Source organism: Mandrillus leucophaeus, unplaced genomic scaffold, assembly GCF_000951045.1.
Source record: "Mandrillus leucophaeus isolate KB7577 unplaced genomic scaffold, Mleu.le_1.0 Scaffold124, whole genome shotgun sequence".
NCBI classification, from domain to species: Eukaryota; Metazoa; Chordata; class Mammalia; order Primates; family Cercopithecidae; genus Mandrillus; species Mandrillus leucophaeus.
Window position 1 is genome coordinate 4,816,266 of NW_012100765.1, and position 19,993 is coordinate 4,836,258.

The window sequence follows — 19,993 nt, forward strand, 5'->3', positions numbered from 1 at the left end:
TTTTCTACAGTGAATGTGTATTATTTTAAATTTTAAAGTGTTTTTTATTTTGTAGGTTAGACATGTAATATGTATTCTAACAGCAGTCTTTTTTTAGCCTTCAAGTTTAGTGAATCATAAAAAAAATTACTTTCTTCAGAAGAAACTTATAGTTGTTGCTGTATATTGACTTTAAATTTCCGGCTTAGTGGATCACTGATAACTAATCTTATTCTCTTAAAAAGTTTTTCAAGATTTATCTTTTTCTAAAGATTGTTTTAAAAACAAGTAGCAAAGCTGTTTTCCATTGGTGCAAGAATTTTGGTTTAACATAAACTGGCCTTGCATGAAGGTCTAACAAAATCCCATTTTTGTACCCTTACAAGTACCTTGACTCCATAGTGATAGTTTTTCTTCCACAGGAACCCTTCTAACCAAAATTCAGAATCAATTGAATATTCTCGTTTAGGAGACAGCCAGCCTGGGGGAATTGTGAGTCTATGTAAAGTCTACATATTTTACATTTAAAATGTTTTTCTTATCCCAAAATTCTAATATGGGAAGTTTACATGCATTTACCTTATTGTTTAAATGAAAATCATCATTGCCGTCTCCAACAGGACTGTTTGAAATATTGGCAAGCATCTTTTTACGTGTGTCTAGATCTGATTGAAATTCCCATTTTAATATCAGCAGGCACAGCTGTTTGGTCTAGAAATGGAGGACAGGCCTCATCGTCTCCTAATTATGAAGGACCCTTACACTCTTTGGTATGTCTCATTTGCCAATCTCTGTTCCACCCATTTCCAGGTCATGTTCTTTCTTGTTCAGTCTCCTTCACTCTCCAAGATTCTGATTTTCCCTATTAGTAACTTTAAGTCAGTGTTAAGCGCACAAGTTTGCTGGAGCCAGAGTCATTAGGCTATGCTTGTTCCTATTTGGAAATGGGAACCCAAATACTACTGTAATGGAAGCCCCAGGGCTCTAAATATCTAAGTACCAGATAAAATCCTGGAAGGGCAATGGTCTCCTCCCCATCTCTAAGAAAGATCCCTGTCAATGATTAAATCACTTTCCTGCTATCAGAGTGCTGGAACTCCAGCTATGTCCTATACCTGGAACATTTGATTTCGTCTACCTCGGCTTTACTTTCCAGAATAACAAGTTTACAGGAGATTTCCTTCTCGTAGAAACCCACTGGTATCCTTCGTGGTAGAGAAATGCCTACTCTTCCAGGAGGGAATTGCTGAAAATTTCCATGGATGAAATTAATTATTATAAATACTCACATGATGATTCAGTGTCTGACACTTCAGTCTTTCTCTCCTCATGATGGTGGGGGCCAGAAATATGCATGAAACAACGCTGGTTGTGCAGCATTTAGGCGGTACATGAATCTAGTGGGAAGGAATAGCAGTGAGGGAGAGGAGCCTTTTAGTTCCTCGGGGTTGAGATTTTCTTTTCTCCCTCATATCCTGAGATGACACATGGAAGAAGACATAGATTTATCTGTCTGCCTTAGTGTTGTCTTATATACTTCCCTTTCAGCTTAATCTTGAGGAAAATCTGAAAAGCAAAGCAAAGGTGGATTTCCCTCCTTTGTTGTGTTCTTCCTTGCTATAGTGTATGAATCATTCAGCTATGCATTTTACCCAATAAAGGAAACCGGACAGTGAAACATATATGCATTACCCAGTCCAATTAGTCTGTGGACCACATCCAAATAATTAGTTGTTTTAGTGTTTTCCTTAATCAGTTATTCTCTGGGTCCTATTCATCAAAACCAGGCTTCATCCAACTATAGAACTGTAAAGATGAGGTGTATAGTTATGGACCACAGCTTCCATTCTGTTTGAATTCTGAACACTGAAGAAGAGATTCACAAGCAGAAACTGCTCTCTCTACCAGGAAGCTGTGAGCCAGAAACTGTGATAGTCACATGTATGATTTCTTTTCCTGCATATATTTACACTCAGAAGTAAGTATGTATTATCATTCCCATATTTATAAATTAAAAAGCATACACTCTTAAGAGGTTTAGTAACTTTTCCAAGGCCAAGTAAGTAGCAAAGCTAGCAGTCTAGGGAAGGTAGTTTAACCCCCAAACCCACCAAATCAAAATGTTCTGTACCATAGACTACTATATTAGATACACATTCTTCCTGTCAGTATAGAATAATTAGAAATGGTTTTTCTCATGCAGTAGAGCTGGTACACGTGTTTGCACAGCCCATTCAAATCAAAGTCGATTGTAGCATAATCTAGTACAAAGAGTCACTAGATTTAAAATAAAAAGACCTAGATTCAAACTCAGACTTTACCATTTCCTAGCAGTGTGACACTATGTAATTAATTCACTTCATGTCTTTGAGCCTCATTTTCATGTCTGTATGGAAGGGATCATAATGTCTTCCCTGCCTGCCCGTACACACGTGAAACAAGGATCAATGAGATGGCATATTTTAAATAGTGTACACTGGACAGTGGTATTTGATACCATTATTGATCACAGTTTTTAAAATGAATACATATTTTTAAAATGAATACACACTTTTTCTTCACTAAAAACTATAGGTATTGTCTAGTCATGAAAAACTAGTATCGTAATGGCAAGGATGAACAAAGGTTGGTTGGTTTTTAATGGTTTAAAGTCGTGAATTCTATACTGTGGTTAGGGCTTTGAACTCAGTTAGATGCCCCCAGTGAACAATTGATTCTAGTATTTGTGATTCTTCAGTCTTAAAATCTTATACTACTTTAGTTGACAGAATTTATATAATTTTTTTCTGTAACCATTTTGAGGCCCTTACACACATACCACCACACACCCGCTGGTTTTGATGACAGACAGAAAGCCAGAAACACCCTGTAAAAACTCAACAAGGAATTATCATCCGTTTGCTTTTCCCTGTCTCTGATTTGATACTTAGCACTGTGTCTTATACCATAGGGAAGACCAAAGAAATATACCTTCAGGAAAATAATTTAATTAAGAAACTATAAATAGGTCGTCTTTCCAGTGCTAATTGTTTAAAACTCTTTAACTTAATACCTGCTAGAAAGTTCCTTAAATTCAGTGAACATTTTTCTCTTATAAATCTAAATTGTCTTTCAAAAGGCAGTACCGTATATAGCACATGTACGTTATAATGCCCTGGAATAATTATTGAATTTAGTTTGTTCATGAAAAAATAACTCTATAATTTTAACATTAACATGTTCTACCAGTTTTCTGGAAACAACACTATTTGTATTAACATTGTTTTAAGGAAAAACCCGCAGTGTGTTTTTTGCCAACTAAAGTTTTACTTATGTAATTTAGGCACCCCTTTTGAACTAAATCAAATTTTACATTATTTGTTGACCAACAGCAAAGCCGAATTGAAGATCGTTTAGAAAGACTGGATGATGCTATTCATGTTCTCCGGAACCATGCAGTGGGCCCATCCACAGCTATGCCTGGTGGTCATGGGGACATGCATGGAATCATTGGACCTTCTCATAATGGAGCCATGGGTGGTCTGGGCTCAGGGTATGGAACCGGCCTTCTTTCAGCCAACAGACATTCACTCATGGTAAGTGATGAAATTTATAGACTCTATAGTTATCATATAGAGTTAGAATGTCAGGTATCGATACTATTGTTGCTGTTTTTTTAAAAGAATCAGCTTTATTGAGTTATAATTCACTTAACATACAATGAGCCCATTTCAGGTGTACATTTCAAGTGTTTTAGTGTATTCACAAGGTTGTGCAACCATCACCGTAGTCTAGGTTTTGAATATTTTTGCCCCCTGCAAAAAGAAAAGAACCCCTGGTGCCCATTAAGCAGTCATTCCCCATCCCTCCACTTCCAGCCCTTGGCAACCACTCATCTACTTTGTCTATAGATTTACCTATTCTGGATATTTTGAATATATGGAGTCATACAACATGCAGTGGTCTTTTTTGACTTGGCTTCTTTTACTTAGTATGACTGTTGCAGTTTTTCCATAGTTTGCCACGTATTAGAGCTTCATTCATTTTTATTGTCAAGTAGTATTTCACTGTATGGACATACCACATTACACATTTGGGTTGTTCCAATTCCTTGGCTATGATGAATAATGCTTCTGTAAATATTCATGTTTAAGTTTTTGTGCAGACACATGTTTCCCTTTTAGAGTGAATTACTGGGTGATTGTTGGTGTTTGAAATTATTCATTTTGATGACCCTGGCCAAAATGTACAATTTGAGTTCATATTATAATATGACATTGCTAGTAATTCAAATATTAGTGTTTTTTTTTTTTTAATTAAAGAAGCCAAAATAGTATCTGTCAATTCTGAGTCTGGGAGATAGAAATATATGGTGTATTTGTTTGTATAAATACATTGTGTGTGACTGTGTAATTTAATAGAGCAGCTTTATCACTACCTATTTAGAGTAAGTCTTTATTTGAATTATATTTAAGCAGATTTGTCCATATTACAATTGTGATTTTTTTTTTCCTCATTACTTTTGAAAGGATTTTGGAGATAATTCTTTTTGGGGATGATTATGAAGATTCAGAGACTCTTCTTAATAGAATATTAAGTGATGACAATTAATAAGGTGACCAGAGTGGTGGAGAATGTAACTTGACCAGGGATTCTCTGTAGTTCTGCTCCTCACAAGCTCTACCTGGTCTCTAAGCACCTTAGTATCCTGTTTTGTCCGTTACAGGCTCGCTAAAAGTTGCTTGGATGAAGGTATATTTTCCATTATCACTGTAGCATTTCTCGTTTAAGCATGGTCCCAAAAGGAAATGCAAAATACATACAAATTATTATGAGGGTCTTTTTTTTTTTTTTTTTTTAAGTTCTTACTCAGTAGTATTCTCCTGTCCATCTTTCAGTTTCTCTTAATAAAAGGCTAAGATTAAGAGTACCATTCTGAACAGTGTAGTACTGAAATCTGCAACCAATTTGAAACCAAAAATACTGGTTTATAAATAGAAGCAATGAACTCACATCTAAAATGTGGAAAGATATTTTTGAATGCCAAAGAGAAATCTTTGTTTCTTTTCCTTGACCTCTGCCCTAAAAATTCATCATTGAGTAAAAATTGTTTATATGTTCATGGCAGTTGCTTAGAGTTTACAGAAGAAAAGTCTAGATTTTAATTTAGCTTGGCCTCAGGTAATGTGTTAAATACACTTGGGATGCATATAATATGAGATTTTCATTTGTACAGCTTTTTTTTTTTAACTACAATGTTTAAACAATACTGCTTTTAATTAAGAAATCTGGCTTTATTAAAAGCCAGATCTGTGACACATAACCATTTCTGTATATCTGCTCTCAATCAAGAGAAAAATAGTTTAATTTCTGTAGCTGTGTTCATTTTGCATATGTTAAACGGATGTAACATGCACCCAGGGCATTGCTTCAGAGACACAGTCTTTTCCATAAATATGTAAAGTTTTTCTTAAATACCAGATGTAGGTTAAGTGGTTCTTTTAAATATTAAACTATACATAAATGCTTTTTGGGACTATTTGACCTTTGAATTGCCTCCTTTTTGAGTCAGATTCAGAGGTGGGATGGGAGGAAAAGAATAGAATTATTTTTGGAGATAGGAAGTTGGACTGACCTCAGTAGAAGGGAAAGTGAGATGGTGGAATAGAACGGTAGAAAAAAGGAAATAATTAGCCAGTATTACATAGAAACCTCTTTAATTTGATCTTGACGTACACACACACACACACACACACACACACACAAGCAATAAAGCCACCAGTTTTGCTGATAAGGAAGAGTTCCTGTTTTCTCCTCTGAAGACATTTAATATTCAATCAAGGACAGCCACAGAGCCAACCAGATCATAGCGTAACTCCAAAGACATGGCATGTCATCATCCTGCTGCCCTTTGAACCAAATGGGGTTTTACAGTCTCTGTCCTTTCTTCTTGAACACCATTCAGTGTGTCCCCAGAATCTGAGCTCCTCAGCCTGAAACACTAATGTGTGTGAAAAGGATTGGTTTGGCCTATCTTTCCGGTGCAAACTGGTATGCATTTTAAAACAAAAACATAAGAACAAAGGAAATAGTTTTTGAATTTAATCAGTCTGAAGTTAGCCTTTGACCATTTGATACATTCCACAATAAAAAGGAAGTTTAAGGGGAAGGAAAAAAAAAACTCACCCCCTTACCCCCAACAACAAAAAAATTCAAGGAGGATACTGGTAATGTTTTCCACATTTGAATTTTAATACATGAAACAGGCTATAAAACTTTGGCCAGCTGCAGTAAATAAAGTAGCCGTGGGAGGTATGCACCGGAAACTTCAGCAGAGAGCACTGGTGAGAGTCTCATTCCCAACTACACACCTTCGTTTGTTGTTCTGGGCAGAAGCGAGTTGCAGTAACTTGATACTCATCCCAGTCCCGGTTTTGTTTTGAGCACATCACCTTTCTAACTCTCCTCAGTAATTCCTTCTGATTAAAGAATAGACAGCTTTGAAACCTCTGTACGCTTCTCGTTTCCTCTCTCCCCGCCTTCCAAAAATCAAAACAAAATGGCTTGATAACTTGGAAGGTGATATAAGCATTTCTTTCTGCAGCCGCTGGAAATCGTGGTGGGGAAGACTGTGGTTCTGCCTCGGCTGTTATGTTATCTCATTTAATTGCTAACATATTGTCCTTAGCTTTTGATTCATAACATGTTTTCCTTGGAGTTCTGAAGTAGGTCTTCGGTGATTTACCAAGTATTAGTATAATGAAAGGGATTTTTTTTTCACAGCGGCATGGCTCATAACACGAGAGTGAATGTTTGTATACTTGCAAGCTTTCTGGATAATATTATTGAGCTATGCTTCTTTCCTGCTCAAAAACCTTCGCTGCCTTTCCATTATCTACAAGATAAAGACCAATTCCTTAGCTCAGTGTTTGAAGCCCATTACCATTTACCGAAAGCCTGATGTTGAGCTCTTCCAATCTGCAACAAGTCTTCCAGCAAGACCAGGCTGGGCATATTACCAGAATTCACCCCGTATGTTCTCCTTCGGTACTTTTGTATCTCTCTGTCTTGTCCAGCCCTATCTGCTTATCTCTGTACACCTAATACCCACCCATTTTCAAAGCACTGACTCAAATCATTCTTCTTCCAGGAAGCCTTCCCTTGCTCCCCGACCCATGCTAGCCATTTTTTTCTCTATTCTTACAGCCCTATGAATCATACCATTTCTAGATATTTATCTTACCCAGCTCCGCATAGCTGTGCATCTTTTATAGATATGACTCTGCCTTACCAACTGTTGTAAATTCCTCGAGTCCCACATATTATATTTTGTCTCTCTCCCCCCGACCCCCGTAAATAGATCATCCGTAGAAACTGGAGAAAAGAAACTAGGAAACTAACATTTTCTGAGTGTGAGTTGGCAGCCCCTCTGCTAGGCGCTCTGCATGCGTTGTCTTAGGCAGTCTTCGCAACAGCCCAGTCAGGGTGATAATAGTGGCCATTTCAGGTGTCGGTAAAGTGAGCCTTAGAAGTTTGAGCAGTTAGTCTCAAGTCATGCAGCTGGAGTTAAACTCAAGCACATCAACTCCAAATTCAATGCTCTTTTTTACTACTAAGCATACTCTCCAGAGATTATCTATAAGAACACCTTTTCAGAACTTATTTTAAATGCTAGGAGCTTGTGATTTTCAAACCTTGATAAGTGTTGGTTGGCAAAAGAAGTTTCCAGGTATTCCATGGCTGGGTTCCCGGAGCAGCTCTCTTCCCAAATGTATAGACAGAGAACTTTCCCTCCAATGTGGTGGCATGCTTGGATTAAAACTCACATTGTCTCTCCACCTATTCTTAAACCAACATGTTTGTGCTGAGTGCCTCAGAGGTGTGAACTCTCCCTACCAGGGTCCTTGAGGTAGCAAATTTTAAGTTATCAAATTATTTTTCTTATTATAACTACCCACTTTTCTTCCAAAATTAAAGCAGAAATCTCTGAATGTGGGAGAATAAGGAAATAGCCAGGTCTTCAATACCCTAGTTAGAAACTCTTACCAAGTATGATTCCCTCTCTGCCTCAGAGACCTCCATGATTAATCCTGATATTAAATGATTAGATTTCTTATAAATTATGGAAAGGGCAATTTTCCAGATATAATTCTCTCTGTTATTCATTCAGTATTCAGATCCACAGATGAGACCTGAAAAGAAGCCTTTCAAATGACCTAACTGCTTTTTTAACTGAATAAGAACAAAACCCACATCAAACTTGTCTTTATGTGACTGTATGTGTTCCTGTTTATTTGTTGATAGAGTCAGCAATGATGGGATCATTGAGCTAAAAATCCCCTCTATTATTCATATATCGCATTAGTGTAGCTCTCAGGTCCTTTTTGTTTAAAGTCTGTTTATTCATTCCAATAACATTTATCCGTGGTTACCAAGTGTAGGCTCTGTGCTCTCAAGGAATTCACAGACTAGTAGGAAAAGATGTGTGTTTAAGCAGAGTGCTCCCTGCCAGTCTGCTATGCCCTCTAAAAAAGCCCAGGGGCCCGACTCCTATCCAGTAGTGAAAGATGACATGGTGGTTTGGTAGAAGAGTGGTCATCTCCTATGAGAAACTCTTCCAGTTGACTTAGGGATGGGGGAGTCACGTGCAACTCACCCCACACACCTGTCCTCCACAGCATCCTCCAGAGTCCTGCAGGTGGAGGGTATGGAACCCATTTCAGAAACCACCAATAAAAGTGGATCTTAGCCCAGTTTTCCTCTTTTCAGTAACAATTTTAGTTTTACTTTGGATTAAACGCAGTCTGTCAAAAGAGCATTCCTTAGGCAAGGTAGTATCTTTTTATTTAACTGACATTAAATACATGAGAGCTTTTACCTCTCAGGGCTTCATAGGACAAACAACTTCAAATAGTTTTCCTTGTACAGTTAAGAGCTCAGACCACTGAATTTTAGATTCTAAAAGTGCCCTGGAAATCACTTAACCCATTGCCCTTCTTTTGAAGACTGAGGCCTAGGAAGGGGAAGTGACCAAACCATGGTTACTCACTAGTAGGATTAGAAACCAGACAAAAGAGGCTGGACACGTGGCTCATGCCTATAATCCCAGCACTTTAGGAGGCCGAGGGAGGTGGATCACTTGAGGTCAGGAGTTCGAGACCAGCCTGGCCAACATGCTAAAACCCTGTCTCTACCAAAAATACAAAAATTAGCCGAGCATGGTGGCACACACCTATAATCCCAGCTGCTCAGGAGGCTGAGGCAGGAGAACTGCTTGAACCCTGGAGGCAGAGGTTGCAGTGAACCAAGAGTGTACCACTGCACTCCAGCCTGGGCAACAGAGTGAGACCCTGCTGTACACACAAAAAAGGAAACCAGACAAAACAGCAAGCAGACCAGCACTCCTTGTGCTATATCCTACACTGCTCAGCCGACTTCCTCTTTACCCTAATATCATAACCATTTCACAACTGTGAGTGGTAGATATTAGAAACCTTTCTGTTACTCTGACTTAACTAATGAAATCCAAGAAAACTCTTTAGTTGGCCGTAGGCTGCCTGCAATGAGTTGCTCTTTAGCTCTGCCAATAATATTTGGCAAAAAGAGAGGGTAGTGGGCATTGATGTGATGTGGCATTTACTGGTATATAGTCATGGGAGCAGCAGGATTCAGAAAATTCTGTTTCTGTGTAGACCTCTTCAACAAAGATATGATCAACAGAGGCATCAGCATCTTCAGTCTTGCTCCTTTTGGCCTTTCATAGGTTTTGATTCCATAAAGTTCTATGTCTATTTGAGTGCATACTTCATTTCTAAGCAGTTATTCCCATGGACTCCCAGGGAATTTAAGAGATTATCTCTACCGAAATCCTCCTACAGATTCCCTGCCCAGCAGTCAACAAGCCTTGATCAACCTCCTTCCTTCAAGGGTGCTCCAAATGCCCCCAAAGTCCATTTTCGTCAAATGTTTGAAAGTTCTTCCTAGGTCCAGCCCAAATTTGCTTTTTTCTGCAGTCCTTATGTTTCTGCCCAATAGAATTGCCTGCAAGTCAAGTCCAACAAGCGCTTGAGAAGCTCAGTTATTTGAAGACAGTCTACTCAGTGTTTTTTTCCTCTAGAGGAAACATCAGTATCTTCAAATGTTTAACCTGAAAAAAAGTTCAGACTCCCTGTCATGAACTCCATCGCTTCCCAGTGCATTCTCCCTAGTTTAGCAAGGATGCCTATTTCTCCACAAGAACCTTTTAGTGTGTGAAATTGAAAACTGAACACAGTGCTTAAGGAAGGATGAAGTGGACTAGGATGGATCTATCTCCTCCCCCATTCAGTACCTTGTATCTTCATCAGGACCACCTAACAAAATTCTGTTTTGCTGTGTTTGATGCTTCCATTGTCCTGCTGACATAGGTTCAATTTGTAATCAGCTGAAGTCCATAAGCCACATATCTCCCCAGTCTCATTGTGTACTTTTTGTTGTGTTTGTACAAAACTTCATGAAACCTCATTGAATGTTATATTGTAGCCTCAGTCTGATTCCTGTTTAATAGTTTCCCTGAAGTCCTCATTCAGTCACATACTCTGCCATCTCTGTTGCTGGCAGATGTGATGGATGTGACTAATGTCCACATCAAAGCCACCAATAAAATTATTTTCAGGGGAGGGAATTGACCAGAAGGCCATGAGGCTCAGTGTTACAGACATTCTTTCTACACGTGTGCTGTCTTCTGTCCTTAGTTTAATCTCAGCTGGTCCTGTCTCCCTCCTTATACACTGTGTGGCCAACCTTTTCTCATTGTGTCTGCAGCGTTGTCCCAGAAGCCAGGCGTGCAGCGCTCACTGTGAAGCAGGAAATGAGTCTTGTCCAGAAGGCCTTGCTCTGGTGGAAACAGACTGAGTTTGAGAGGCCATTCCTCTGTTTCAGAGCACTTTCAAAACTATTTTCTAAATAGCCTGTTACAGAATTTCACCCAAGCTATTGGTGGTCAACATCATCTTTCAATAGCTACTATCTTGTTTTTCTTTAAATTAGGATATTTGCCTTCTCTGGTGTTCTGTCATCTCTCCTAATCTCCACAACTGTCAAGTATTTCGGAGAGCAGATTAGCAAGCTCAACTGAAAGTTTTGATCTTTATCAATATCATACTTTATTTTTAAAAAACTGAAAAGGGAAAAAGGACAGAAGGGAAAAAAAACTTGAAGAAATTCTTTTAACCATGGATTAGTGATAACAGCTGCAGAATCCTTGAGCTCACCATTTGATATTTCTATATTAATTTAAAGAAAAGTCAAAAGATTCTGCATATAGCAATAGAGGTGAGATCCTTTAAGCTCTATTCAGCAAGCCCTAAGAAAAGTGATTAGGACACTGTGCATGCCCTTATGTGAATGCAGTTGGTCACCTTAGGTATTTCCCCTTCTTTCCACATCAATACATATTTTACTCAAATTCAGACCCTATGATGTTGAAACAGACAGTCTGGCATTGAATGTTTACCTCAAAACCCTGCTTTCTCTGCACCTAGGACAAACAAATCCTAATTCTCTAGTGTTTTGCATCTTGGAGCTATGAATTTTAAATAAATCAAAAACAGAAACCTTATTGGCTTTCCCAGTTTTATAATGTAAAGGACACACACACACACACGTATATTTAAAGTAGACTCTATAACCTCATGATATTCTTAAATCTTTACATGGTTTTCTTCTTAAATTTTGGAGGCAAAAGCAGGCAGACACTTTTAATAGCACAGTAATCATCATTTTTTAAATGAACTGTTACAAGGACATAATCTTAAACTATCCATAATTTGGAATAGGCACAACTGTGCGTTTAAAAAAATGTAATATTACTCTTATTTTCTCAAGAAAGCAGATTTTCTGGAGGGAAAAGTATATATTGTATATATTAGAAAATACACATATGTTCATTCAGCCCTTCTGCATCTGCTGTGCTTCAGATGCTTTTGGGGATTCATAAACATGTAAAAGAAAGTATCTGATCTTACAGGCCTTTTATCCTGGTAGGTGATAATACAAATATGGGTCTAACTATAATGCAAGGTAGAATTATGAAATGACCTAAGAAGCGATTCAGACTGCTAGGAAATGCTTCCCGGAGAAGACGCCATTGAGCTCATATTCAAGTCCACAAAGAATTTCAACACTTAGAGACAGGATAGAAAAGGCGTTGCAGAGCCATATAATAAACATGATTTAAAAACAAAAACAGAAAATAAAGGCTCATGCATCCAAATGGAAATAAGAAAATTGCCTTATGATACCAGCCCTTGCAGCTTGCCAGCCAGGGCTGCACTGGGGGAAAAGCCCCTCCACAGCACAGCAGCTCCAGCAATTGGCTCGAATATTTCACATGAGAGTCCACAGGAAGAGTGAGCTTTCATGTATATTTTTTACATCCAAATTAAGTTAACTCATGGAATTTTCCACCCTTAGGAATTAAAGTAGCAACTCATGAAGTAATTCAGTTATGTCATTCATACCAAAACAGAAAATACTGGAGCAACTTGGCACCGTTTAAAAGCCAAGATTAGGCCTTGGCCATTTTATATTTTTTCACATTCCATGGCCGTTGTGTTATTTTAACTTTTATTGTGGCTGTAAATTTTTCAAATCAAAAGTATCTTAATTGCTTAGAAAACAGAAGTTGAAAATGGGTTCATAGTAAGAAGAGGGTTTAGGCAAAGCAGCTTTAGGAGTGAGAACTGAAAAAAAGCTGTAGCATTACATGTTCTGTAATGTGAGGGTTCTACCTAATTGGTTGACATTCACAGTTATGCATAATTATAGCTTCCTCTGTATCCATAAATCATCTCAGAACTATAAAGTTGAGTTTAACCAAAAGATCTGTCCAATATTAGTTAAATGACATCTTTGGGGGAACATTGTCCTGATACAATAGCCACATTCATTTTAAAGCAGTTAATTGGACACATTGTCAAAAACCACGGTATTGAGTTTCCACATTTTAATTTCACATTTGCCTTCTCTGTGGCTTCTGCACACGGACGGGTCTCTTTTGGAGCTGGAAGTGTGTGAAAGTTATTGGAGAATGGTAGTCTCTGGGTAATGTTTCTGTAAGCTGCCCAAAATTTTCCCCCTGTAGTCTAGATGGGAAACAGCTGGTTTTTGTTTAAAAAGCTGTTTTGCAAAATGTCTAAATCTTGAGATATAGAACTGAGGTCACCATTAAAGCAGGTGCTTAAGAGCAAGTGAGAAAGACTCCAGGGGCCAGCTGGCTCTGGAATCTTCTGCAGGGCACTTCCTATTAGAAGAAAAAGTGTTGAAGTTTGCTCCTTTATTTAGGACACAGCTATAAGTATTATAAGTAAGTGCACAAGCAATACTACTAGAAATTGAGTAGTTTTGAACATAGCCAGCCCTCAAACGAATAATTAGCTCAGTATGAAAGGAACTAAAATGGTCATTTTTCTCACAGGGCTTCAAGATACAAGAGCCCAAGGCTCTAGTCTCCTTGGGAGATTATAAGTGTTTGAATTTTCTCTTTAAACACACCAACAGTAAAAGAACTACTATTTCAAATAAGCAGTACCATAACTGACTATATCTTCCGAGGTTTTGGATGCAATTGAAGGGAAAGGGGGAAAAGAGACCCAACTTGGCAAGACCCATATTGAAGCAGTTTGGAAAAAAAGCAAAGCAAAAAGCATGTGGAACCACTAAAGGCCAGTGCACGTCAGGTATCCACCAGTCTGAAGATGAAAGGAAATAAGCCTCCTCCCCTGGGAGCTGGAGGTTATTAGCAGCTGTTTATCCAGTCAGGAATAGAGATTAACATTGTATTTTTTTTTTTAAGAACTAGAAGAAAATTTGTTTGGGAAGTTGGCTTTTCATATCAAGTCACTGTGCCTTGCCAAAAAAAACTTCCTTTCTCAGAACTCATGTACAGGCATTGAGCAATGTTATGATTCTCTGAAAAACTCTGGATTACCAAAAAGTCTTTCTCCATCAAATAGAACAGAAAAGGGCAGAGAAATGGGTGGACGTTTGCCATTGACACATTGCAGTTGTATTCTTTACCATGTGAAATTAGCCGTTTGGTCTATTACCTGTTCTCCTACCTGACTCTAAATGGGACACTCTGCCTTCTACCTCTCACACACCCTCACAACTTAATCATTGCCATTCTAACGTGCACACGATGGGTTCTGCATATACCTACTGCTTGTAAAAAGACCTTTCATGAGATATTGGGGAAGCTACTTAGTACTCTGGGTGCTTTATTCTCAAAAAAAAAAAAAAAAGAGTTGGATATTGGTATTTTCCCCCTGATTTAATGCTACTCTTAATGTCATTTTCTTTCATTAAATCCTTTCTTCTGCTTTTGATCTTATTTATAGCAGAGCCACTAGTCATATGGAAACTATTATTGTATAGCTGGGAGATGAAAGACTTCATGGCAATTAAATAAGAGTGAATCATTTGGGCCAATAATACACACATACAGTGAGGTATCATTTGTGTCCAAAATGCCCTGTGTTGTTCACTTTGTAGCAAAGCCATTGAGCTTCACAAAGGGCTTTACAAAAATCTGCTTTTTGTCAGAAATATGTAGTCTGACAATATGAAAACACATGTTAACACACAGTCCTTTGCTGCTTGCTTCTTCACACATACCCAGTATCTAAATCATGCCACTTATTGATGTAAAATGAAATTTTCACTTAAGTTTGGGATGTTATTTAATTGTGTTAAGCATCAGCTCTTAAAAAATATATTTGGATAAGCTGTATCAAAATTCTACCCATCTACTCAAAACCTGCCTAAAATACCATGTTCTTCTTCAAGTAGTCCCTGGTTTCCCAAATGGGTATGACGTCATCATTTTTTAAAACCCTACATGACCTTGTACTCTTATGACATTCATCGTATTTTGCCTTGTATAGTAATTATATTATCCCACCATTAAAATTTCAGTGTCTGGGCCAGGCGCAGTGGTTCACGCCTATAATCCCAGCACTTTGGGAGGCCGAGGTGGGAGGATCACAAGTTCAGGAGTTCGAGACCAACCTGGCCAACATGGTGAAACCCCGCCTCTACTAAAAATACAAAAATTAGCTGGGCGTGATGGTACATGCCTGTAATCCCAGCTACTGGGGAGGCTGAGGCAGGAGAATCTCTTGAACCCAGGAGGCGGAGGTTGCAGTGAGCCAAGATCATGCCACTGCACTCCTTTCTGGGTGACAAAGCAAGACTCCATCTTAAAAAAGAAAAAAAAAAAAATCAGTGCCTGCAAAGTTATAGACATGTCTGTCTTTTATTATTTTTCCCTGCAAATGCCCATGTAGTGTCTTGCATATAGTACACTTTCATAAGGTGCTTGTCAAATTAAGTGAAATGTTTATTATTTGATAGAAACATGCTAAATGTATATTTGACAATATCAAAGGCCTTAGATTTCAGACATAGTCTCACAGATCCATAAGATGTGTGTCATAATTTACTAAGCATCTAATTGCACATTGTACTATTGCACTCCTGTGCAGTTCCTGTCCTTGAGATGGGATGCTCACAAATGGAGACAAGTATAGGCTTCACGAATGGCAGCAAAACAAACTTATTGAAGTTTATGCCCTGCACCATTCAACAATGACCTTGAATGTGTTTTAAGGGTGGTGTCTGTAATGCATAGTGAGCTCAGTGAGGTGACAAGAAAGTAGAGATTTCTGGAGAACCACTCAGCCCAGAAGGGTCAGAGAGTAAGGGGATCTGTGGAGCTTTAATAAAAGAGAAGCAGTTGGTGAGTTGGGAAAAAAACCAGCCCAGCAGACAGAGCAGGGAGGGCTTTGCTCAAGCCTTAGTGATGTGGGCATCAACCCAGCAGATGAGAGGCCATGCGTAGGTAATTGAACATTGATAGTGAGGAATATAAAAATAGGAGGGAACTGCATTGGTCCTAGGAGTCTAGGTGAAGGATGCATTGGCACAAGGTGGACCTCTTAGACTGAATCCATGCAGCAGGCAAGAGCCAGGCTGAAGCCTTAATATTGCAAGGGATCAACTGATGGAGAGAGAATATTGCATTTAAAAGATGAGTACTTAGAAAGTGATGGGGAAGAAATGATTCATTAGTTTAGGTGAACTTCTTTACACTTCTGCTCTCTTTCCAAATATATTACAATAAGCATGTGTTACTTAAATAATAAGAAAAGCATTTAAAAAATAAAGGCCAGTTGGTAATGGTAAATCCCTAGGGATCCTTAGGTATGGGTCACCTGGACTGGCTAAAAAGTGTGTGGAGGTGAGCAGCATGACTGTGCACTCTCACAGGTATGCTTGCACTTCAGGCATTCAGAATTCCAAGTGTAAATCAAGTGTCCAGTTGTCTTTTCCTTTAAACAGAAGCTGTTTACACATAATTGCTAGACTTCCCCATACTCTCTGTGCTAGATATGTTTGGTTCACTAGGATGGATTAACTTTAGTTCCATACCACCTACTTACTAGCCTGCTACGTGGAGCAAGGAAGACATAGAGGAATGGGCTCTGTTAATCTCCTGCCACTGTCCCCCTAGGTGAGCTCCATCCAGTTATGGTTTCCACTATAGGAAAATGATGTTGAGAATTGAGGGTGTGGGGTGGAGATACAGAAAAGATAAATGAAACAGTTTTAATAGATGGAACATATGAGTGACTACAAGAAAGATGAACTGAGGTCGGCTCACATCCATTTGCATTTCTTGAACTGTATCACAGAATCATTCATTTAACCATTTTGGTGAACATCCAGGGGAGTTTCAGCCCAGCTGATTGCATGATAGGCAAGCACTGCCAAGGTCAGGATCATTTAGCTCATGTTTAAATCCTCTTGAAAATTATTTTATTATCTGGAGAATAAATACTAAATAAATCTCCAAGAATTACACAATAAGGAATTACCTTACATTTCATACAGAACATAAGTGAAGCTATGATGTTTCTGGAAAACAATGTAGGTGTTCTCAAGACAGTTATGAAATCTTCTCCCAACAAACATGTTAAGAATCAAATAAAAATCCAAACAAAAGAATTGAATCCAGATCTGCTGTAAATGAAAAGTCTCTTAAAGGTTTAATCACGTGTACTAAAGAAAAACAATCTGATAATTTTTTAAACTGAGAAATATGGAAATTATGTTTGTGGTTGGAGTGTCCCAGATGTGAGCTCTTTCTCCCACAACAGGTGGTTATTAGAGGTAGGTCTTGTTTCCTGCAGAGCCTCTGTGCCTCTAGTGTTGTTCCTCACAGTATCTGTCTACTGCTGCCATTCCATGAACTTCCAAGTTCCCATCTGTGAGCCATTAAAGAAGTTCGCATGGCCGCCTCCCACCTCTTTAAAAGATGCACTTTTGTACTAAATGGTGTTTTGCACTTTTGAGAAAATAAGTTTGCTTTCCTCTAATATGACAGAGGTCTGGCCAGATAATTGTAACTGAAATCTAGTACTCTACAACTGTCATGTATAATTGATATTTCATGGGGAGATTACAGCTCAGACACCAAAACTGTTTTCTGTATCAATGGGTTTCTAATTACAGTGAAAACACATCAGCTTTTCTTTTGTGTTAATGGAAAAACAAGAGCGAAAAGTAACAGTAAGTCACAGTTACCAGGACTTCTGTCTTTGTCCCATTTTGTTGTTCTTCTTTCTAAAAACAAACAAACAAAAAAACCTATGTCCAAAATTGGAAACCAGATGTCATTAACAGCAAACTTTAATTTTGATGTACCAAAATGTTTATAATAGTATATCCAGTTTTGTGTCGTTATCACTTGGTCTAGAAACTGTGACAGGTTTCCTAAAGTTCCCATTCTATACTCTTTTAGAAGGATTATGGTAGAATAGAAGTGACTGGGGTCTGAAAGCCTGTTTTGAAGCAGTTATCTCTGGAGATAACATTAACTAGGATTGAATAACTGCCAAATGAAATTTAATACATTTTCCCATCCATGAAATAGGCCTCTTAAATACAACAGAATAATTACTTTCACAATACTCCCTGGAAACAAAGAGAGCAAAAATATTGAATGTCTTTTTTGTTTGTGGTGTTTGTTGTTAGCTAGAGGATAAGGACAAGGATATTTACCACAATGCTGAATGCATCTCCATATAAAAACAGCCTTGCCAACAACCACCTAATTTGAATCTGCATGTCTTTTAAATCTGTTTATGTTGGAGGGATCGTGGCAAATATTAAATTTTATAATTTAGTTAGACATCTTGGCCTTGGCCTGAGTTAATGAACTATGATTTCCCCCCTACAATAAAGAAAATGGAAATGATTTTCCTATATCTGTATATGTATGTATATATATGTATGTCATATGCTTGTACCTAGGTGTGTATGTGCATGTATGGACATACACACACACACACACGTGCGCTGTTTTAAAACAAAAGCTCTGGGAAATAAACCCCTCTTGCCCCCTAACTCTGCTCCCCTCTCCTATATAATTGTTCAATGTTGTAAGTTTTCTGAGTTCAAAATCTGTTTTAGATCTCTAACTAAACATCTAAAGTTAGATCTTAAGTCACTTCACCGTTCTTGACCTTAGCTTTCTTTGTAAAATGAAGAGTCTGACCTAACTGATATATAACGAAGGTCCTCTAAGCCCTTGATGTCTAAGTTCTATGATTTAAAAGTGCTTCTATCAGTTTATCAAGCCCTTTCTTGGAAACTAAGGTTATTTAAAATTATATGGTGCTTACATGATTCAAAATAATTATTGCATATCTAATGACATTTAATTCTATCCAATGACAAATTCACACAGGAGAATTTAAATAGATGTGTTGGAATTTGAGTATAATTTGACCTAATATACAGTGTAACTCAGATATTTACACCTACACGTACCAGCCAAAATGTGGACGGGACAGGCCAAGCTGGCTGTGTTTGGACTACATGATCTTGTCTCCCCTTCCTCCTTTGTAGCTCTCTGGACCAGGAAAATGTCTGTCATTAAGGTGGCCCATTCATAGGATGACCTATGTCTGCTTCAAAGTGAGCTGGGCCATCCAATGATCTTGGCATTCTAAGCTTAGAAATACGAAGACAAAGAGGAAATCAGCAGCAGGTACAGAACCAGAAGGAATGCACCACGAGGTATCATGAAGAATGAGTCCAATATGTCCTCATGAGAGAGCAGAAGCCGAAGAGAAGCAGTGGTGCCCCCAGAGAGAGGAGAGAGGCTGAATAGCCCAGCAGAGGCAAGGAGTGTCATTCGGTTCCCAAGAGCTCTCTAAGTCTAAAACCTAAGCTACAGAAAACTCTTTATGATAAATCTCCTTTTATTTGAACAATCTCAAATAGGTTTCTCTTCCTTACTATTAAAACTGCCCCACTAAATTGATCAGTGTACAAAAATCCGCCCAAGAATCATTATGAGTTCCACAAAAACCAGGACCACATCTGAGTTATTTCTCATTCTGTCCCCAGTGTCTCACAAAGTGACAGGCATGGGCTAGATTAGAAAATGTTTGTTGAATGCATGCTCTGATCAATCAATGAATAATCATTGAATAATTTTTAAATTTCACTTCTTTTAGCATAGCTATCACTAAAACTGCATTATACATGACCATGAAAAGATTCACATTTACAATGAGTATTAATTAACTTTTCATAAGTTGGCTTTTAACTTTAGACTACTGTTATCTCTATGAAAAGGTTATCAAAATAGGGCTTTAACCAAGTACAGATTTTCTAAAAATAGGGACCAAATGTCATTCTTAGAATTGATTTGCAGGAATCTCCTTTTTCCTAGTCACATTGTGACGTATTGAAGTTCAGAATGCCAAGATCATTGGATGGCCCAGCTCAATTTGAAGCAGACATGGGTCATCCTATGAATGGGCCACCTTAATGCCAGTGGACAATCCCTGACCCTTGTATATACAGAGAACAGTGTGGGTTTCTCCATCTATTTCTGTGTTATTCTAGTGATGGATTTGTGCTGACCATCCACCGTGTTTCTTCCCTTGTCTCTCATGTGACCAGAAATAATGTTTCTGAAAGA

At 38.2% G+C, this 19,993-nt stretch overlaps 1 protein-coding gene across 13 annotated transcripts in view; it reads left to right on the top strand.

Annotated features, from left to right (window-relative positions):
• Positions 1-19,993, top strand: part of TCF4 (transcription factor 4) — a 479,608-nt gene that overhangs the window by 446,867 nt on the left and 12,748 nt on the right. For 12 of the 13 annotated variants that reach the window (XM_011971719.1, XM_011971721.1, XM_011971722.1 and 9 more), the window contains 2 exons: positions 673-749; positions 3,351-3,554. In XM_011971719.1, the coding sequence (XP_011827109.1) occupies positions 673-749; positions 3,351-3,554 (281 nt within the window). The remainder of the gene's footprint in view (positions 1-672; positions 750-3,350; positions 3,555-19,993) is intronic. The other variant, XM_011971720.1, reaches the window with a different exon arrangement.